At 37.7% G+C, this 19984-nt stretch overlaps 1 protein-coding gene across 1 annotated transcript in view; it reads right to left on the bottom strand.

The window, feature by feature from the left end:
* TRDN (triadin) overlaps positions 1 to 19984 on the bottom strand; it is a 219772-nt gene that overhangs the window by 69224 nt on the left and 130564 nt on the right. Inside the window, exons 18-21 of the mRNA XM_042779095.1 lie at positions 18979 to 19032; positions 7134 to 7166; positions 5801 to 5827; positions 324 to 371 (exon numbers count right to left, since the gene is read on the bottom strand). Coding sequence (XP_042635029.1) covers positions 324 to 371; positions 5801 to 5827; positions 7134 to 7166; positions 18979 to 19032 — 162 coding nt within the window. The remainder of the gene's footprint in view (positions 1 to 323; positions 372 to 5800; positions 5828 to 7133; positions 7167 to 18978; positions 19033 to 19984) is intronic.

Below are 19984 nucleotides of genomic sequence, written 5' to 3'. Positions count from 1 at the left end.
CCCTGTCCAGGCTACAGGGGCAGGAAGCCTCTTGCAAGATCATTGGGACACTAAGTCCCAGCACAGAACCTTTCATCTGAAGTGGGCAGCTGACTACCTGAAACTTTTTGTTGGGGTGGCAGTTTTGTGGAAATGGGACAAAGCCATTTTTATAATGGAAATTCCCTGTTGCCCTGACAAACACTGCAGAACTCGAAAAAAAATACTGGTGAACCAATTGATTTAAAGGTTGCTGTCATCCTGCTCTCTGAATCTCAAGTTATTGTGTCTGTGCCATTGTGTTTTAAGAGAGATAACGCCAACATGTTTTGTTTTCTTTTTACCTTGCACTGCTGCCTTTGTTGCTTTTCCTTCTTTTTTTTCAAGTCCTGCTGCAAATAAAAGATACAGTTTAAGTAAGATTTCTAGTCAGAGGTGTTACTGCATCAAACAAAGCTCTTCTTAAAGGCTTACACATTATTTTGAGTTAAAAGATTTCAAAGATTTGCAACCATGAGATTCCCCACCAAGATATAAATACATAATTTTTTTCTGTCTGTTATTTTCTTTCAGAAAATAAATAGTAAGTATGATCAAGCAGAAGGTGGGGCTGCCCAGTGCAGGGGTCTTGGAACTAGATGATCTTTGAGGTCCTTCCAATGATTCTTTGATGTCAAGTGAAAGAGGGGCTAAACTGCAGCACATATTTTGTAATGGAGAAGAGAGCAAAGCAAGCAGGTCTTTACCTTGCCCAGCCATTTCAGTATTCCCCAAGGAAGCACAGTTTTCTGATTGCACCAGCAGAAATCTCCACTCTGCACCTCTGACACAGCAAAACCTTGCCCCATATTCTCAGTTTTAAGCATGTAGTTAGTTTCAGTGAAGGTAGCAGGCCACAGATGGACTGCATGTTATGACATCTAACTTGATCCTTCTGAGTATTGAGATTTTTCAGTGGGCAAGCAAGAGGCATGAACCAGACCACTTGCTCAGGAGGGCTACTTAACCTTGACTGAGACCAGGGGAAACAGCTGTAACAGCCCAGGTCAGGATGCATGCACCTATACAGTTGCTGAGTCACAAGCTTTGCAAGCACAGCTCGTAAATTCATTTGCACATCTTGGGAGACAAGGGATATTAAGGATGAAACTATCTAAGAAGAGGTGGTGCAGGGAGGGGCACCATCAGACTTTACTCATATAAATATGGGTATCTTTTATAGTTTCTGAAAATTTACACTGCAGGTTTGGTGATGTACAAGAATATATCTTTAGGACAACCTATATATTTCTTATCTCATTGAATTATTTGGAGAAAATATTTAAAATCTATTAATTTACATATTTATCTGTAAATGGCACTTCCAACACTTCACTTCTATGAAACCAAGCTTTTGTAGCCATTATTTATAACTATTATGCTAAATAAAATCCTTGCTTTAATTTAAAAGCCTATCCTCTTACCGTGTTTGAGACAAAAAAAAGACATTAAGAAAACAAGCTTCACTGTCATTGTTTGAAAGTAGTGTAAAGAATAAAAAATCTGCATAAATGGCAGGATGCAAAGTGGGTAGTGAACATTAATTTACATCTGATAGATATAGAAAAAGTCTTTGCAGCTTTGGGGTCATTATCACATATAACAACCTCTCAGCTTGTTATTTTGTCCTGTCATTTTATTAGAACAAATCACAGTTGAAAATTAAGAGTTTAGCTTTTAGAAATAAAGTAAATTCTGAGGGTCATATTCTGTTATCATTATTTATTCTGATAAAGTCAGGGAATTCAAAGAACCTCTGAAGTACCTCCTTGTGTGCTCACTGTTTCCCTGCTGCCTTGACTGCAAGTCTGGCCCCAGGGGCATTTCCAGGACATCCTTTTAAGAGCATTTTGAAACTGCTGGGCATGATGGCTCCAACAGATCATCTCAGTTAATAAGCTATGGCCTATCTGCAATGTCTGCTGGTGTGCTGAGGACCAAAGGAATGATCTTCTGTTCCCAGATTCCCTGAACCTGAGATTCAGTGAGAGGTCAGGTATCATTAGATGAACTGCCTAATGTTGAGTGGGATGAACCCACTCACAGGCATCGATTACTGCTGTGATGTGAGCAGGTGTTTGTGAGCAAGCTCCATGTAAACAGTAAAATATTGCACTTCTGCACCTTGGTTACCTCAGGAAACTTATTTTATTGAAGACAATCTTCAATTTTCCTGAAAATAAAATCTACGTTGAAAATATGTCTGACTCGATCCTCAAAGAAAAAAAGGGATTCCATTTGTATCCAAGTTCCTAATTTTTTATTGGTGTTCATGAACACAGAGAAAGACAGAGAACCAAAGACCCTTAATATTTATTGTAGACCTCTGCCATTATCATCCATGTTACCTGGGCCCAGATGAGCAGTACTACTTATACTAACCATGAACTAGACACTGACAAGCCAAAAAAAATCTGAACACTGAGCCCTGCCACTGATCAGATCAATATTACAGTGCTTCTAAAATGCTTACTGATGTGGTCAATATCTTGAAGAATAAGCCTATTTGAATATGGCAAGAAACATATGAAAAGGGACACCAGAAACTTGTCCCATATGCATTTAAACAAATATTTTTAGCATTAAAACTGCAAAAGCAGCTATGAGAAGAGTTAAATGAGTTATTGAGAACTATTTCTTTCTTCAAAGAAATGAAGCTGAAATGAAAGCAGTTTTGGTTCATAAAATTTCTGAAAACTGGAATACTAATTGAATAAAAGTATTTTTTTCTGGATACTGTACTGCAGGCTAGAAGAACAATACAGCTTTCTGAGAAAATTGGGTGTTTAGTCATCAAATGCATGTGGTGGTAGACCATGAGTGTGGTTATCATAAAGGAACCATCAATCCTTGCGAAACATTAAGGCTGCCATACCAAGCACTATTATTAACAATATTCTGGCTATCAGTGCTTTCAGTAATGCTACACCACTCCCATGAGTGAGTGAGTGCTTGTAAAGAAGAACTTGCTGAGACAGAACAGAGTTTCAGCAACCTTTGGGAACTGCCAAGTAACATCATCTAGACATGGCAGAGCAGTATCTGGAAGGACAAACAGGACATTCTCTTACTCCCTTTGCTTTTTCAGAAGAGAGCTACTTTGGTGACACTGAGAGGTCTTTTATCATCAAGGTAATAGAAGTCACTTTGAAAATCTGTATAAATAGGAAGCCTGGCCATGTAGAGTCAGTGTTTGAAATAAGATTCAGGAGGTTTAGCTGTCTCTGTTTCTATCAGGATAGAGACTGATTAGGTCAAGACGTCATCTCTTCTAGTGGGCATTTTTAAAGTTCTTGCCACTTCTGAATAGCAGCCTCAAAGATGAGCTCTTTGTGAAAAATGATCCTGTTCCAGGTATTCTCTAGTTGAAAAGCTGATCTTTTGGCCATATAATTTAGGTAATATGAATGTTGTAATGTATTATAATTTTCTCCTCTGCAAAATGGCAGGCATTAAAAAAAGTAAGAAGAGCTACAATCCTCCATCTCAAACCAAACCCATGAAAACCCCTGCATGGAACAATACAAAATAAAATGAAGGTAAAATTAGAAATTCATTAGGGATCCACATTTTCAGTAAAATATAGTTTAAAAAAATAGATTAAATAAATGGAGCAATACTCCCACATGTATTTTGTTATTTCTCAGCAAAATTCTTGACAACTTGGCATAATGTAGATCAAATGGGCAATTTACTTTATAATTGTTTCTCTGATTCCACCGTAAGCTCTTAGGAAACAAATGAGAGACAATTCAGCAGATATTGTTTTATGCTGAAAGTGGTCAGGAGAGCAATTCATCAGTCAAATATTTCTGCAGTCTCAATAGTTGTAGGCTACAATCAAATTCGTCAAAATATTTTTATCCCAAAAGAGTCAGGTTGCATAACTAGCATCCACATCAAAAATATGCATTCTAAAATGTCACTGATTTTAAAGCTGTTTAGAGATATTTGCTCAGTGTGATGGAAGACTAAAAGAAATCAATCTCACTGGAAACAAAAAACTTTTCACTCACTGAACCCTGGGGTCAGAGGTTCCTCATTGTGACATCACAAACATCAATAAGTCATTAACCTAAGAAGTGTATGTTATGGTTTAGGAACTGTTCAGTTATATGAAGAAATGAAAAAATGTCATGCTGTAGTGGCTTGTGAGAAAATGCAAGAAAGCTCCATATGATTTTGATAGTTCATAAGAAGTACAGGCTAGTGGGAATGGCCCAGATGTCCTTCTATGCCAGCTGATTTTTTTTTAATTACTAAAGCAGAGAATTTCATCAAAAGCCTTTCTTTTTTCCAGAACAGAATTGTTTACCTTCCATTAACATGCTTAAAAAATTTTACATTTTCCAACATCTACTGAATTTTGAAAATCACATTGTGCCTGGAGAGCTGCTAAGTCTCTAAGGACTAACAGCAGGAAAATGAGAAGCAAACAAATAAATAGCAACAATGTAGAACAAAGAATATATAACAAAGAAATAATGGTTTTCGTTAAACACTACTAAATGACTACCATTAAATACTTCTAGAATTTCTCTGCATCATAAAAGAAAATAGAAGAAAATAACAGCAATCTTTTGTGATTTTTACTAAAAGGCAAAAGGAACAGCTGTAACATTTCAATATAAATATGATTTTTCCCCCTGGAGTATAGGCTGTGCTAGAGTTTCAAATTTAGCAAATGAAGTTAAATTTAGATGACTTGCTAACAAGAATTTTTTAAGAAAACAACAATTACCCCAGAGCTAAAATCAGCTCATTTTTATTTAATGAAGAATAAAACAAAGATGCCATTACTTAGACACTGGAGAACAATTTGAGGTTCAATATCAGGTTGATCCTATGGTAAAACTAAGTGGCTGAGGCCAGCACTTTCAGTTGTGAGGCTGTTTTTTGACAACAGAAATAACAGAATGATTCCTATATTATATATTGGAAACCCACTTTTTCTACCTATCCTTAATTGACTGAACTTCCTAAAACTTTTCTCCCCATTTGTCTGAAAGGGAATGCATATAAAAGTATGGTGTTCTTTGATACAAATAAACGTGAGCTAAGAGTGAATGGTGGTTTGTTACCTGACATTCCATTTTCCAGTTTGTTTAAGTTACAGCTGAAATCTGTAACATTCTTGAAGGCAATTTGGAGTTAGTTACTTACAGTGCAGGCATGTAAAAACCACAGACTGATGTGAAACAATTAAATATTTGCTACATTTGCTCAGCTTGAATTTATGTCCTTGATGTTTTTCACCAGTCCCAGTCCCCTGTGCCTTGTGGAAAGGAGCAAACTTTGGAGCAAGCATTGATGCTCTCCCACCTCCTACCCACTATCACCAACAGTTCATGCATGAAAGGTATGCAAAAACTGTTGCAAAAAACCTCCCTGCAAAACTCCCTAGACTGCATAAAGAAAACAGCTTTGTCCTGTAGTTAGACTGGCAAAAAGAGAAATTTTACTTTGTGTCAGGTCTCTGTGGAAGATTGGTTACTTCTCCTTTCTTCCTGTCACAAAAGCCTTATGGTTTGAGTTAGGGTTAGAAGCTGAACTTCATATTGTTGGAGAATTACAGTTAGTCCATGAAAAATTTGCAGAAAAGATGCTTTGAGATGCCACAAGGAAGACATTATTCAAATTTAAAAGGCTGTTTGTTTTAAATAAGTCATACTGTTTAAAGCTTTTTTCCACAAGAAGGTGTTTTTTTTTTTTTTTTGTTATTACAGTGAAGTAATAGTAGCATTCTTCCATTTCAATTTTCAAAACAAATCAGATTACTCACCTTTTGACTTTGGAGTTTCCATAGATGCTGTAAAATAAGAGAAAAATTCACAGAAACAAATGGCATAAATGAATAAAGAAATTAAAATCGATCCTAAAACCTCTTCCCTTCATCATTATGCTACCTATCTATGCAGAGCAGGAGTTCATTTTTGATGTAGAGAAAAACTGACACACATATGTTTCTTGTAAAGATAGTGTCATGGCAGATGACTAATTAACCTGCAGAATAAAAGCAGTGAAAAACAAGGCCAATAGATTAGTTATATACAGAACTTCAATAGCTCTGCTATTTTCAAGTATGAGGATGAGACAAGGAGTAAATTAGGCTGCAGAATGGGCATATACTAAACATAAATGAAATGTATGCAATAGAAATATTTTTTTAACAATTTCAGTGATTTGCAGAAGCTAGGAATTTTTTATTTTATTTTATTGCAGAGGAGGATCCAGTTTCAAATTTATTTATTTATATAATTTTTCTCAGTTTAATTTCTTTACTATTCTTCATAGTTGCACTAACTAAATGCAAATTAATTGAATTACCACATTTCCCTTTTTTTCATTATTCACACCTTCATTCTGAAGCACTGTGAAAGGTTTTTATGTTATAGAAAATGACAGATTCATTTTTCTACAAATTGACTGTATGCTGTAGGTATTTCTTGCTCCAAATTTCTATCTGAGAAAATAGAGTCATCTGATGAGTGAGTCATCAAGCTTGGCTGCAAAAGGAGAAAATCCTTATGCTCTCCCAAATTCAGATAAACTGGCAAAGTGGATTCCACTCAGGAATAAGAGAACCTTGCTGCAGCAATAAAATGCATGGGCACTTGGCATAAAAAAAATAAGAAAACAGCCTACTTTTTTCCTGCCCTCCACATTCTGAATCTTGTATTTTGTGTTTGTTTCTGCATCCATTTACTGTAACTTTCTTTGAAAAGACAAACCTTTTAAAAGCTGAAACAAAGAATTCTCACCCTCTTGTTCTTCTCAACATTTAATTAGATCTCAGTTCCAGAAGACCAAATGGTTGTTCCACATCCATTCAATTACTTAAGTTAATTAACTTTAATTAAATCAGCAAAATTATATTGATGACTTTATTTTTTTATCCCTCTACCTAATCCTGTCTCAACTGAAAATTAAACCAGATAAATGAGATTTTAAAACTTAGAGTCTTTTACAAGACTTACCATGCACTTTTGCTTCTTTCTTTGTAGTTTTGCCTGTAAAAACAAATTTTTAAAAGTATCAAGTATTGATTTCTGACAAGAATTAATTTAAAATATTAAAATAGTTTAAAAGTAAAATAAAAAGGAGAAAATATTCACCAGATTCCATCATTTTTTCTTTTTTATGTGGTTCTGAAAAAGAGAAAGAAAAGTAAAGTGTACATTTCTCTCTTGTAATGCTTTGTTTGATTGCCTTGCACAATCATTTTTCATGTTACTACTGGCCATTGGATGTGACACATTCCTATGGAATTTCAGTTCAGTGAGTCCTTCCCTGCTTTCCAGTATGTCAAAATAAAGCCTTTATGTTTGTAATAATTTTCTTCAGTGGTTTTCACTCTGGATAAACTGGGTCAGATTAGCTGTTAATAAGCGAGAGCAAAGGATTCATCTTTTATAATAAGGTGCTAAAAGGAAACCATAGAAATGGTGGAGGTTAAAAAAATCTGCAGCTTTGGTTCAGGGTGGTTTAAATGGAAGTCTGCAACCCAACTATCAGGACACAACTATCAGGTACTTCAGGACACCTACTTGTTATGGTAGTTTCTGTAATACCTGTTTCCATGCTACAAGAATGTGCTTTAACACCCCGTCACAGAAGGAGCAGGGCAGCCTGCCACAGATATAAACTGAACAACATCTACCAGCCAGTGCTGACATTCACAGCAGCAGAAAAAATAGTTAGGCTTCTTCTGTCTGCAGATGCTTTTAAACAGCATATGGAAAGGCTGTGCTATGCAAGTTTCAGTCCACACAGGAACATTTCTAAATTCAAGAGTATCTGAGCTGACTGATCACAAGATATATCAAAGAATCATCAAATAATAGAATATTCTGAGTTGGAAGGGATTTATTGAGTTCTGACTCTGGATATTCTATGCTTCTATGATTCACAAGGATCATTGGGTCCTGCTCCTGGCTCTCACAGTTATAACTCCAAGAGTCACACCATGTGTGTGAGAGCATTGTCCAAACATTTATTGAAATCTGTCAGGCTTGGTGCTGTGATCACTTCCCTGGGGAGCCTGTTCCAGTGCCCAGCCACCCTCTGGATGAAGAACCTTTCTCTAACATCCAACGTGAACCTTCCCAGGCACAGCCTCAGGCCATTCCTGGTCCTGCCACTGGTCAGCACAGAGAAGAGATCTGTACTGTACTGTTTCCCTCACGAGGAAGCTGCAGACTGCATTGGGGTCTCCCCTCAGTCTCCTCCAGACTGAAGAAACCACGCAACTTCATCCAATCCTTATATGACTTCTCCATTAGACACTTAAGTATCTTCACAGTCTTCCTCTGGATGCTCCCTAATAACTATATCCTCATATTGTGGTGCTCAAAATTACATACAGGACTCAAGGTGAATGTTTTTAGATACAAGCTCATAGCTTACCAGTATTTGATGAGTGTATTTTTCCCAGGCTTGTTATAGGTTATATTTGTATTAAATCTGAGGTATAGGGTTGAGCAACATTAACCTTTAAACAGTTTCTGCTCTAGAATCAAGATATAAAGTTCCATGTTCAAAGCGATTATGAATGTTATACCCTCATCTTATTCATAGATGTGACCTATCATTCAATTTAATAAAAAAAAAGGAAACAAGAACTGCCAACATAAAATCAAATATTTTTATCGACAAAATTAATATGAATAATATTTCCATTAAATATTAATTTGTAATCAATGGTAATACTGACTGAACAGTGGGAAAATAAAAGACATAATTCATGCAGAGCTATGAAAATAATTAATATTTGAAAGGGCAGACTGATATTAAATATCACAGTTTTTGAGTTTCAAACAAAAGATGTCCTCACTCCATATTTGCACTCCAAAAAAGCTTATATCAACGCATTTCCATTCTTTCTGAAATAAAATGCTCCTTTTTGTCTGAGTTGTTAAATCTTTCTGAAGAATCATCTTATATATATTTCAACGAAAAATGTAGTTTCCAAAATGAAGCTTTAAGCCAAGTTCTTAAAAAAAGTTATTTTTTCCCCCCCACCAAACCATTTATGGAATTACATTACAGCTTCAAAAACAATATATATAAATATATATACACATATATATATAATATTATGTATAAAGCACATTTTAGTGTATTATTACATGAAAAATATTAAAAATTTAAAAAATTAAAATAAAAATTAAAAATAAAAATTAAAAATATTGTAGGCTCTTTAAAGACACATTTTATATGAGAAATAAAATTTCAGTGGAAATTACCATGGAGCAGGTTTGTGTCATCAAAAAAAAATAAAAGAGTCATGGTTACGATTTTCCCAGCAAAATGAAAAAGTGATAAAAATAGAGAACAAGTTGGCATTTATTGCCTGAATAAATGTACTTTCTTGATGGCATCCTACACTGGGTTGCAATTCTAGTACTGGTCAAAGAGGAAAAATATAGCAAAAACTGAGATGACAAAAGTTCGTGACTCAGTGTTTTGGCCACCTCAATCATCTTCTGCAGATTTGGTTTTGTGTAGCCTGGCTTCTCTTCAGACTCTACTCTTTTATTCAGGTATTTTAGAACTCGTTCTGGAAACTATAATTTTCATTGGTATTGTGGGGGTTTCTGTTTTACTATTGCTCAGGACAAATTCCTGGAAACTAAAGGAAATGCATTTCTGTCTTTAGTGGTTCTGAGGAAATTATTTTTCTCTCTCATTCTCTCAGCTCTCAGGAGATCAGGGAACAGAATGATCCTAACAACACTCAGCAAGTACTTTGCAAAGTATAAAATAATCAATTTATTTCACAATTTTGTTCTCCCTAAACTGGAAATATTCGGGAAGGTCCATAGAGCTTCTTTCATAATAATTTCATTTCCAGAAGCATATGAAATAAAATCCTTTTCCATGAGAAAATTTATAACAATGAATAACATAGAATTTGGCATCAAGTATTTCTGAGAAATCTGACATGGTATGAGATTTCAGATGATTCATGTCTGATATTTGAATGGAATGGACTAAAAAATTCATTGCATGAGCCATAAACTGCAGGAAATTTCAGACCTAGCTCTTTCCTGCTTGCCACAAGTTATAGTTGCTTGATCTCAATGTCTCATTCTTTACTTTTTGGTACTTTCAAGTAGTTAGCATGACACATGAAAGGATATTGCCAGCTATAAACACGTTAGACATTTGCCTTCACATTTGTCATTTTTAAAATATTTAACCATTTTTGCATGTATATGAGACTGTACAACATATTTTTACTCAGTAAAGTTTTGCTGGAAATGTAGTATTTTTCCATGCATGGAATTGAGATTTTATTTAGTTTGACATTTTACCATCTTTATTTGCTCTGATGCTTTAAACAAATGGCTTTTTTTTTCTTTTTATGAAAACTGGCAAAGTTATGTATAACATGCCTGTAAAACCATACTAATGTGTGCTTTGCTTCATTACTAGTGACATACTCCAAGGCAACCCAGAGTAGGTGGAAGACAGAAGAGAACCTGAACGTGCCTCTATAGCTCCTCCCTAAGCCACATTATTCCCTAAATCAAAAGTAGTGTTGAAGAGCACCTAGGCTGGCAAATTGGCTAAGGTGTATTTTAATCTTTAGTACCAGAATAGGCAGTCACAAAGTGTGATTCTCTGCTACCTGACAGGAGAGAACAATTGATTTCCTGCCATAATTGATATAGATATGTGCACACATGCATGACTGTGTGTGTGTACACCTGTTATTTTCTAATTCAGATAAAGCATTCATGTCCAAGAATGGTTCAGGAAAATGAAAATTGTATTGAGAATGACACAGATTGGAAAAGTTTAAATAAATGGCATTTCAAGTGGATATGCTGTTTTGTGGGATGCACCAGATGTTCATTAACTAACACCATTTTGTTTGCACTCAGTAGCTGCATAAAACTGGTGCTTTCTGTACTGTTGTTTATCTTTTGCCACAAATATTTCAGTGAAGCCTATTGTTGTCATATTCTATTTTATTCTTACTTAAATCCTTAGCAGACACTTAGCTTGGTCTTATAGTTTTGTAATCTTGGTTTAATAAGCAATATATAAAACTTCTCAGATCTTCATATCATGCTGGTTAATTAAAACCAAATAAGACAGAGTGGTAAAGCTCTCCAAAATATCCTGTCATTAAGAATATTGTGAATATACGCATTTAGATAAAGAGGAGATCCCTTTAGTCCCCTCTGCCGAAGAGAAATGTTGCAATATGAGTTACATTGTTAAACCTGAGATAATCCACATGAGAGTCTTGCATCAAGCTAGATTTTTCCTGTTCTTCTGGTACCAAGGAGTATGTGTTTTGCTATATTTCACTGCTAGTCTTACTTTCTTGATCATTGCAGAAAACTTCACCGTTATACTTTGATTTATAAAGGTCATCAACTGTACAAATACATTTCTTCCAGGAGTAAGAATACAGCAAAGAAACCTCTTGCATTGTGAAATCATGCCACACATATAATAGCTCCTCTATATATGATCATCTTTTGAGAAGGGCAACAAACAATTTTCCTGATTGGTTTTTGTGAAGAAAATGAAAGCAGGTGACAGTTTTCTGTATCAGTATCTTAGAAATCTGCTACCTTGTTGGGAAATATCTGAGAAAATTTTTGTGCAAAGAAAAGAAAGAAAAGCTTGGATGAAATGCAACTGTATCCAGCTCTATCTATTTGGTCTGAGGTTTTTCTTCAAAGGTAGAACGCAATGGCATCAGAACTGTCCATCAGAAATTGTAGATGTAATATAAGCATATATGTTATAGAAAACTCTAATCCACACCACTGCTCCCCTGCAAATCAAGCAGCATTTTCATAATGATTGAAATGAACTGGATTTATTCCCATTCTCACAAAGTGAAGTTGGTACCACTTCCAAAACATTAATGCTTGGAAACATAATTATATCTGTAGTGTAGGAATAGTCTGGAACCAATAAAGTTTAAGCATGACCTTGAATGCTTTGCTGGGTGACCCTCCTGGTAGATGCAGGAAAGGCTATGGGTGTTGTCTATTTGGACTTCAGTGAGGCTTTTGGCACTGTCTCCCACAAAAAACTCCTGGAAAAGCTGGCATCCCGAGGCTTGGACAGGAGCACTCTTTGCTGGGTAAGGAACTGGCTGGATGGCTGGGCCCAGAGAGTGGTGTGAACAGTGCTGCATCCAGCTGGGGATCAGTCATCAGTGGTGCCCATCAGGGGTCTGTGCTGGGCCAGTCCTGTTCAATATTGTCATTGATGACATGGATGGGAGTATTGAGTCCTTCATTGGTAAATTTGCAGATGACACTAAGCTGGGAGCATGTGTCGATCTGTTGGAAAGGAGGAGGGCTCTGCAGAGAGACCTGGAATGGTTGGATGGATGGGCAGAGTCCAATGGGATGAGGTTTAATAAGTCCAAGTGCCAAGTCCTGCATTTTGGCCACAATAACCCCCTGCAGTGCTGTGGGCTAGGGACGATGTGGCTGGACAGTGTCCAGGCAGAAAAAGGGACCTGGGGGTGTTGGTCAGCAGGGTTGGACATGAGCCAGCAGAGTGCCCTGGTGGCCAAGAAGGCCAATGCCCCCGGCCTGGATCAGGAACAGTGTGTCCAGCAGGAGCAGGGAGGTCATTCTTCCCCTCTGCTCAGCACTGGTGAGGCCACACCTCGAGTGCTGTGTCCTGTTATGGCCCCTCAGTATAGGAAGGACCTTGAGATGCTTGAGCCTGTCCAGAGGAAGCAACGAGGCTGGTGAGGGGCTTGGAACACAAACCCTGTGAGGAATGGCTGAGGGAGCTGGGGTTGTTCAGCCTGGAGGAAAGGAGGCTCAGAGGTGACCTCATCACTCTCTACAGCTCCCTGAAAGGTGGCTGTAGGCAGGTGGGGTTGGCCTCTTTCACCAGGGAGGGACTGACAGAACCAGACACAGTCTCAAGCTGCGCCAGGGGAGATACAGGTTGGATCTTAGGAAAAAGTTTTTCACGGAAAGAGTGATAAAGTACTGGAATGGTCTGCCCAGGGAGATGGTGGAGTCACCATCCCTGAATGTGTTTAAAAAAAGACTGGATGTGGCACTCGGCGCCATGGTCTAGTTGAGGTGTTAGGACATGGGTTGGACTCCATGATCTTGAAGGTCTCTTCCAGCCCAGTCACTCTGTGAACTCCAGATGGAGTTAAAGATATACTAAATCCTTGTTGAAATTAGGCCCAATTCTAGGCAAAAGTGCACTTAAATAATTAAAAAAGTTCAGGGTGATGAAAGTTTCCCGGTCTGCGAACAAAGCACCTAAAAATGCCTTTTCTGTGAAGAGTGGACACTTCTATAATCCTTTTAGCTCTGGTTTTTAAATTGCACTTAATTTGACCCTCTTTTATTGACATTATTGTTACTTTCATGTATGAATAAAAATCATTTTTGTAGTTAACTTGCTCCCCCTGCCTTGCTCTTAAAGTAGTGCCATCTTTGTGTTAGCAATACAAAAGTGCTTTGATGCATAGCAAATATCTGATGACAAAAAAAGAAACAAGGATTCATTTACAGTACAGCTGTCTTCACACACACTGTGTTCTGAAAGGAAGTATTGGAAATTATTTTAACTCTATATTATCCTGAAACACAGGATACTCTAAGGAAAGCATAAATGCAAAATAATGTGCCAAGCTATGGGACAGGTAATTTCAGCATCCTAGCAAAAGTAGTAAAAATATAATGAATTTTAGGCCATTTAGCCAAAAACATTTTTTTAATGGTGAATGAAAACTGGATTTCAGATTTGAAAGCTTAATGTAAAATAAACTATTTCATGCTCTATTTAAATAAATCCTATATATGAAGAATTCATGGTTGTAAAGTAAAATCTAACATCAGAAAATTCTTCCCCTTTCAGGGCATCATCTATTGTGATGTAAGTAAAGAACTCATTTTTGCTTTCCCATTCAGAGTCAGATAATGGCTCATCTTACATAATCCTGTGGAATTTCAGACATCATGTTCTGTAATATTTTCTCAGACTGCAACTGGGATGAAAATGTCAGTGGATTGAAATGATTTGTGGAATACGTCTCCATCCACATAATAGATTCCTGCAGATATTAAGTGGCTGAGTGATGGGCTACTGCACCAGCACAAGAAGGTTTTAGCTGCTGCAGATACAGTGCATTCCTGACAGACCAGGAGCAGAGTCAGCCCTGAGGCTTCAGTAAAGCCTAGTGGAAAAACCCTGGGACAAACAGTTTAGGACCAAGACCCAGTTTCTCCTGTCCTTCAGCATACTGCTGGGGATTGAGATCAGATAATTTCCAGCTACTGTGCAAAATCAGGCAAGTCTGGAAGCATCCCACTGAAACCAGAAAGAAAATTACTAAGTCAGAGAAGATACGATATTTAACTTCCCAAAGAACTGAGGTGGGACAGAGGAAGAATTATGCTAAAAAGGACTCAAAAGAATGTTTTGGTGATTCGGAAAGACTACAGAACGATCCTGGATCTAAATCCAAGGACTCTGAGCAGCAGTATTAATACAGGTAGGGCTTCATTATTTTATTTACTGCTGCACAAACACCTGCTGAGTGAAGATTTATTTTGTACAGAAATAAACTGCAAAGCTGGTCCTTCTGCATTCAGTAAGTTACCTCTAACATTTATCCCCAAAGAAATGGACTGTAAACCTGGAATATAAAGCCTGAGAATGCCTGTGCTTATGTTCTGGAGAAGTCTGAGAGGGTTAACTTCAGGGAGCAGAAAATTGAAATGTCTACTCCAGCTACCAGAATAATTTTCTTGGTAACATCAATATGACAGAAATACATGCAGAGATGCTTTCACCAGGCGCTTATAAAGAGAAATTTCAGGGCATACAGAGGCACTCAGATATAAGACGCTGAGGAGAATGCAGGATGGAAAACTTTACTATGCCCCTATAGAGCGAGAGAGACGGCCCTTTCTTCTTTCTCTAAAAGTACTTTTACAGAGGGTGTGTAACATAAACTTGACCCTGATTTTTGAAGTCTCTCCTCTTGGACTGACTACACATATCTACAGAAGATGAGAATACATAGTTTGGTAGATAGATGGATGATGCAGAGGGTGCTGTGAGTAAAATACATCCCTGGTGTGTGGCTTGAGACCTGAATCTGAGACACCTGACAAATAGTGCATGATAAGTTTGCCTGTTCCACTGTGTTGCTAAATTATTCAATAGAAATGCTGAATTTTATTAATCTTCTGTAACATATGGTTTTAACTTTCTATATATTTGTGTTCTACAAGTGATAACTAAAAGATAATCAATAATCCAGCTCCTTGATAAACCTTTCTACATTTCAAACATACCGATTTTGCCACAAACTTACCTTATGGACCCATTTCCTATATAATTTCATACAAAATATCTTCTTTCTGCTTCTTAAAAAGAGTGGAAAGATTGGTGGCATAATAAAGTAATAATTCTAGTACAACTGGCAGTCAGTTTGGACATTGAATGCAGCTGACATCTGAGCACGTAAAATTTGCAATTGTCTTTCATACTTACTTTATTCTTTCTGGATCCAGACTACATTTTATTGATTTTCAGGGGGAAAATTGTGCTCAAAAAGAGTTTCTGTTAGGAACCCAAACCGAGTGATGAATAAGATTTTTCTTTTCATATGTATGGAGGGGAAAATGGGGAAAATTAGGCATTAAAACCCAGTAATTAGGCAGTTAAGTGGCAGTACAAAATCTGTTAAACATACTGGAAAATTAAATTAAAAATTTCAAGACTATTCCAGGGAAATTCTAAGCAGCAATTAGGATTTAATTTTTACAGTGTTGAAAAGAGTTAGGACTGGTTTTTAAATCAGGCAAATTATCAGGGGAAATGGTTGTCACTAGTGCTTAGAGAAGGTGCAGAAGTCTTGCCTATGGAGTGAGGACATCTCCTGAGAGGCACTCACAGGTGAGCTGTTCCCATCCCTCTCTCTAACTACAGGAGTGCCTGAGGTTAGTGGCACCGAAGTTCTTGCTGCCTGCCAGGGAATACAGTCACCCTCTTGCTGGTTTAGCTGGAAATGCTCTTTGCATGGCTTGAGCCTGTGCTTTCTCCCCTGTCCTGCATCTCCATGCACCTGCTTTTACCACAGTGGCAAAACAGACCCAGAAAACTTACTAAACCAAGGTGTGGTGGCTCTGTCCCATTGACATCTGGAACATTCGCCCAGCAGAATTAGCTACAGCTGCAGGGCACGATAAGGATTGAGGTGTGAGGCTCCAGAGGGATGGGAATAAGAGGGAGATTTCCCTCCTAGCATCCTCTTCTGACAAAGGATGTCAGGATGAGGCAGCTACTCACCACCTACACCCCTGGCTCTGAGAAACCGTTCAGAGAGAGCCTGCTGGGCCCAGCATACAAGGGGTGCCTGAGGAAATCCTGTGAAAGAAACCTGTGCCACTCCTCAGGGCAAAAGGACCGACTGATATTTTGTAAGGGTGGGTCACTCTCAGACCTGTTCTGCTGGCACAGCTGGGGAGACAATGCACCATGCAGGAAAAAAAAGAAGGAATGGCTGCAAGATTTAGAATGGGAATGACACAAAACAGGGTAACTGAGCAAGATGTGTAACAAACATCTTCAACTCTGATTTCTGCTTTTAGAACAACATCACAAAGAAACTATTCTGCTTTACAGCCAAATACTGGGATCTCAAGCCCAGTTTCTGATGATTGTCAGAGAGGTGATTTTTTCCAGTTAGAGCAATCTGGAAATATTTGAAAATATCCACTTTCAAAGTTAAGTGATGAAAATTTATTGAGGCTATTATTCCTAGAGCAGCTGCCAGCTTGAAGATCCAGAAGTTCTCATAGACTTTCAAGCTCCACATTCACTTTCTTTGCTTTCTCTGTATACATATACATATAGGGAGATAAAAATAGTGCATGTTGAATTAGGCAGGGATTTCTCAACCAGTGACATTAAGATCAGGAGCATATGTGATGAAGATGCACTGTGAGATGACCAGCTGTGCTCTCAGTCTGTTCAGTCTGTTAAGAGGAGTAAACCTTGGGCTTTAGGCATTCTTGGGTACAGGTTGTGGTGTAATAAGATATGTGGAAGAAAATGAAATATGAAATTGGATAATGTATTTAATTTACTGTGCTAATAGGCAACAGTCTACTTACGATGTTGCCAAACAAGCATATTTAATATTTTGCTATGGTGAGTTATTCTGATGGTGAATTAGTTTTCAGAGAACTGAAGGGGAAGCTAAAATTTAGAACTCGAAGCCTACTGCTCTTTATAATTTCTAAGGCAAACTAGATATTTAGAAATGTGTGAGAACAGACAAACTTATTTTATTTTTCCATAAGAAGCCATGCCATTTCCCTCCTTTCTTTATCTTAAGCAGATTACAGTCATCACCATTCTTGCCAACAAGCAGACTCATTGGAATATTTTTCAAATATGAACACAAATATTGGATGCAAGCAGGTGGAGTGAATTAATTATAAGCATATGGTTCTAACATAACGATTTCTACAGAGTAGTGTTGAGACTTCTAAGGGTCTAGCTATACAACACACTTTGGCAACAAAGCTGCTCTAAGAAATTATCAGTGACATGAATATAAATGTTTGTGGAGCCAGACTTACTGAAACGATCCAGGCTGAAAGCCTTGCCACACACACATTCCTAGGATAGCTTTCAGCTGTGAGTCATGGCAATGGTGAGGTTTACACTGCTCCCCCTGTTGTGTTAGCAGAGGTGAACATGGTGTCAGACAAACACAGCAGGCAGGGAAGGGGAGCACTGGTGGGGAAATGGTGCTTCCCAGGCCAGTTTCACACAGTGCATTGTACAGCCTCACAACATGTGCTGCAATAACCCACATCCTTGTGATTCGAGGCTATGAGTTCTGTAGCAGAGAACTGCAGGTGCTCCCTGCTGGCACTGATCCTTGACCAATTCTCAACCACCCCTACTGAGGCAAGTTACTGTTCCCTTTTTCAGTGGAGGAGAGGTCTGAGCTAGATTACTGAAACAGTCTGAATTAGAGAAAGATATCCAGAAAACAATTTTAAAGGAAAAAAAAAAAACAACAAAACCAAACCAAAAAGAAATAAAAAGACCTCAGATACATAGAGGAGGATCAACTGGAGACAAGAAACAGCAGAGGAAGTGTAGGGCTGGCTGATTCTGGGATGCCAGCACCTGGCACAGCTCACTAACACAGAGTCTGGGGCAGCACCAGCTATCCTGCTTTAGACTAGAATAATATTATGGTTTTATACCCTCCAGATTTTCATATGGGAATTCCTGAGGGGTTTTTTGATAGTTAATATAAAATGTAGTCAAAGTACTACTATGATGAGTATTCAGGTTGTTATTCATTGTACTGGGTTTTATTTAATTAAGCAGAAATGAAGGAGATGTCACGTTTTTGAAGATGGCTGTGAAGCAGATGAGATAATAAATAAAAATTATTAGATTTTTATAATCTGATTTAAATTCAGATAGGAATTTATACCATTATTTGTTTAAAAAGGTTTGCTTGTCTTTTCAGTGAATATTTATGATTATATAAGAGTTCAATTTTGATAACCTACTCTGAGATCAGCATTTTGAAATGTCAGATCCAATTCTCAAAGGGCTCGAATACAGCTTCACATGGAGACTAGTTTCTGTAAATATTGCTTTTAAAATTGGACTTCACGTTCAGATTAATTTTTTTATCTCAAGCCCTTCAAAATGGCCCAATATGTCACCCTCATAGCCACCATGGGAGGACAAGAAGCAAAAATAATGTTAGAAATCAGTGTTAAATACTTCTTTTCATAGCAAATATTTCACGTACGTATCACCATGATTTAGAGCAAAACAGGCAAAAAATTACCCTGACACCTAACAAAATCCACTGGCTTTTTCCAATCCAGCAGATGGCGCTATGATGCAATAAACTGCTTTGAGAGTACAAACACGCGTGCAAACATTTTTCTCCTTTACCTGGTGCTGCTGCTTTTTTGATGGCTGGGCTGGCTGCAGGAACTTTCGCTGGCTCTTAAAAACAAACAAACAAACAAACAAAAAACATTTATTACAAAGCATTATATTTTAAAACCCCGTAGAAATCTGAGGAAAGGCTTCCAGCCAGGAAGCCTGTACAATGTTTTAACTGAAGAGTTAAACAAAGAGATTACACAAAGGGAGAAGGGCTGAGTTGTCTTCAATAAACTCAAAGGCAACAACAGAGTAACCAGCTGAATGGCTAGTAAGCTCTGGGTTTTAGGCACTAAATCCCTTCTTTCAGCTTTTTCTACTTTCTAGTTCAATATTTATTGGCAAAGCAGAGGAAAGAAGGCATGTAGAGGTTTCAGCATGGCCTTGTCCCTCAGGCAGCAGCTCTGTGCTGAGAGCCTCTGCATCCTGCAGCTATGAGAGCAGAAGGTCCTGAACCAGCCTCTGGCAGCTGTTGAGGATTCCCTCTTGTGAATTCTGTAGTGGTGCTTCAGGGGATCCCACAGCTCTTCACAGTGGCATCCTTTCCCCTGGTCTGAAACTGGCCCTGGTTAGCAGAGGTGAAACTGGGCTGCTTTTGCAAGGTATCCACAAACTTGGTTATACCAGGAATCTCCCTCCATCCTGAAGAACGGAGGAGCTTTAGGAGAACATCCTCATGTCTAATCCTGCTATAAAAAGGGCAATTGCTGTGTTCTCCTAGCAGAGAGCTGCCCTCTCCAGACATTTAACTGTTCTTTGTCTTTTCATGAAGCATTTGCATTATACTGCCTTAGTTTGTAGAGCATGTCCTTGCAGAATGAAGGTCCTAGTGATGAATAGAATGTACATCCCCAAGTGTATTTGGGGAATCTCAGCCCCATATAGAAGAATCTAAATAACCTACTAGATTTATTTGTTCTTTATTAATATTTAGCTAATTGCTTTTATCCTCAGGAACTACCAAAACAAACTTTACTTAAACCAAAATAGTTTAACAAACATCCAAACTAAA

This window comes from Catharus ustulatus, chromosome 3 (genome assembly GCF_009819885.2).
Source record: "Catharus ustulatus isolate bCatUst1 chromosome 3, bCatUst1.pri.v2, whole genome shotgun sequence".
NCBI classification, from domain to species: Eukaryota; Metazoa; Chordata; class Aves; order Passeriformes; family Turdidae; genus Catharus; species Catharus ustulatus.
The sequence above is the reverse complement of the archived record's forward strand: the minus strand, read 5'-3'. Positions and strand labels throughout refer to the sequence as shown.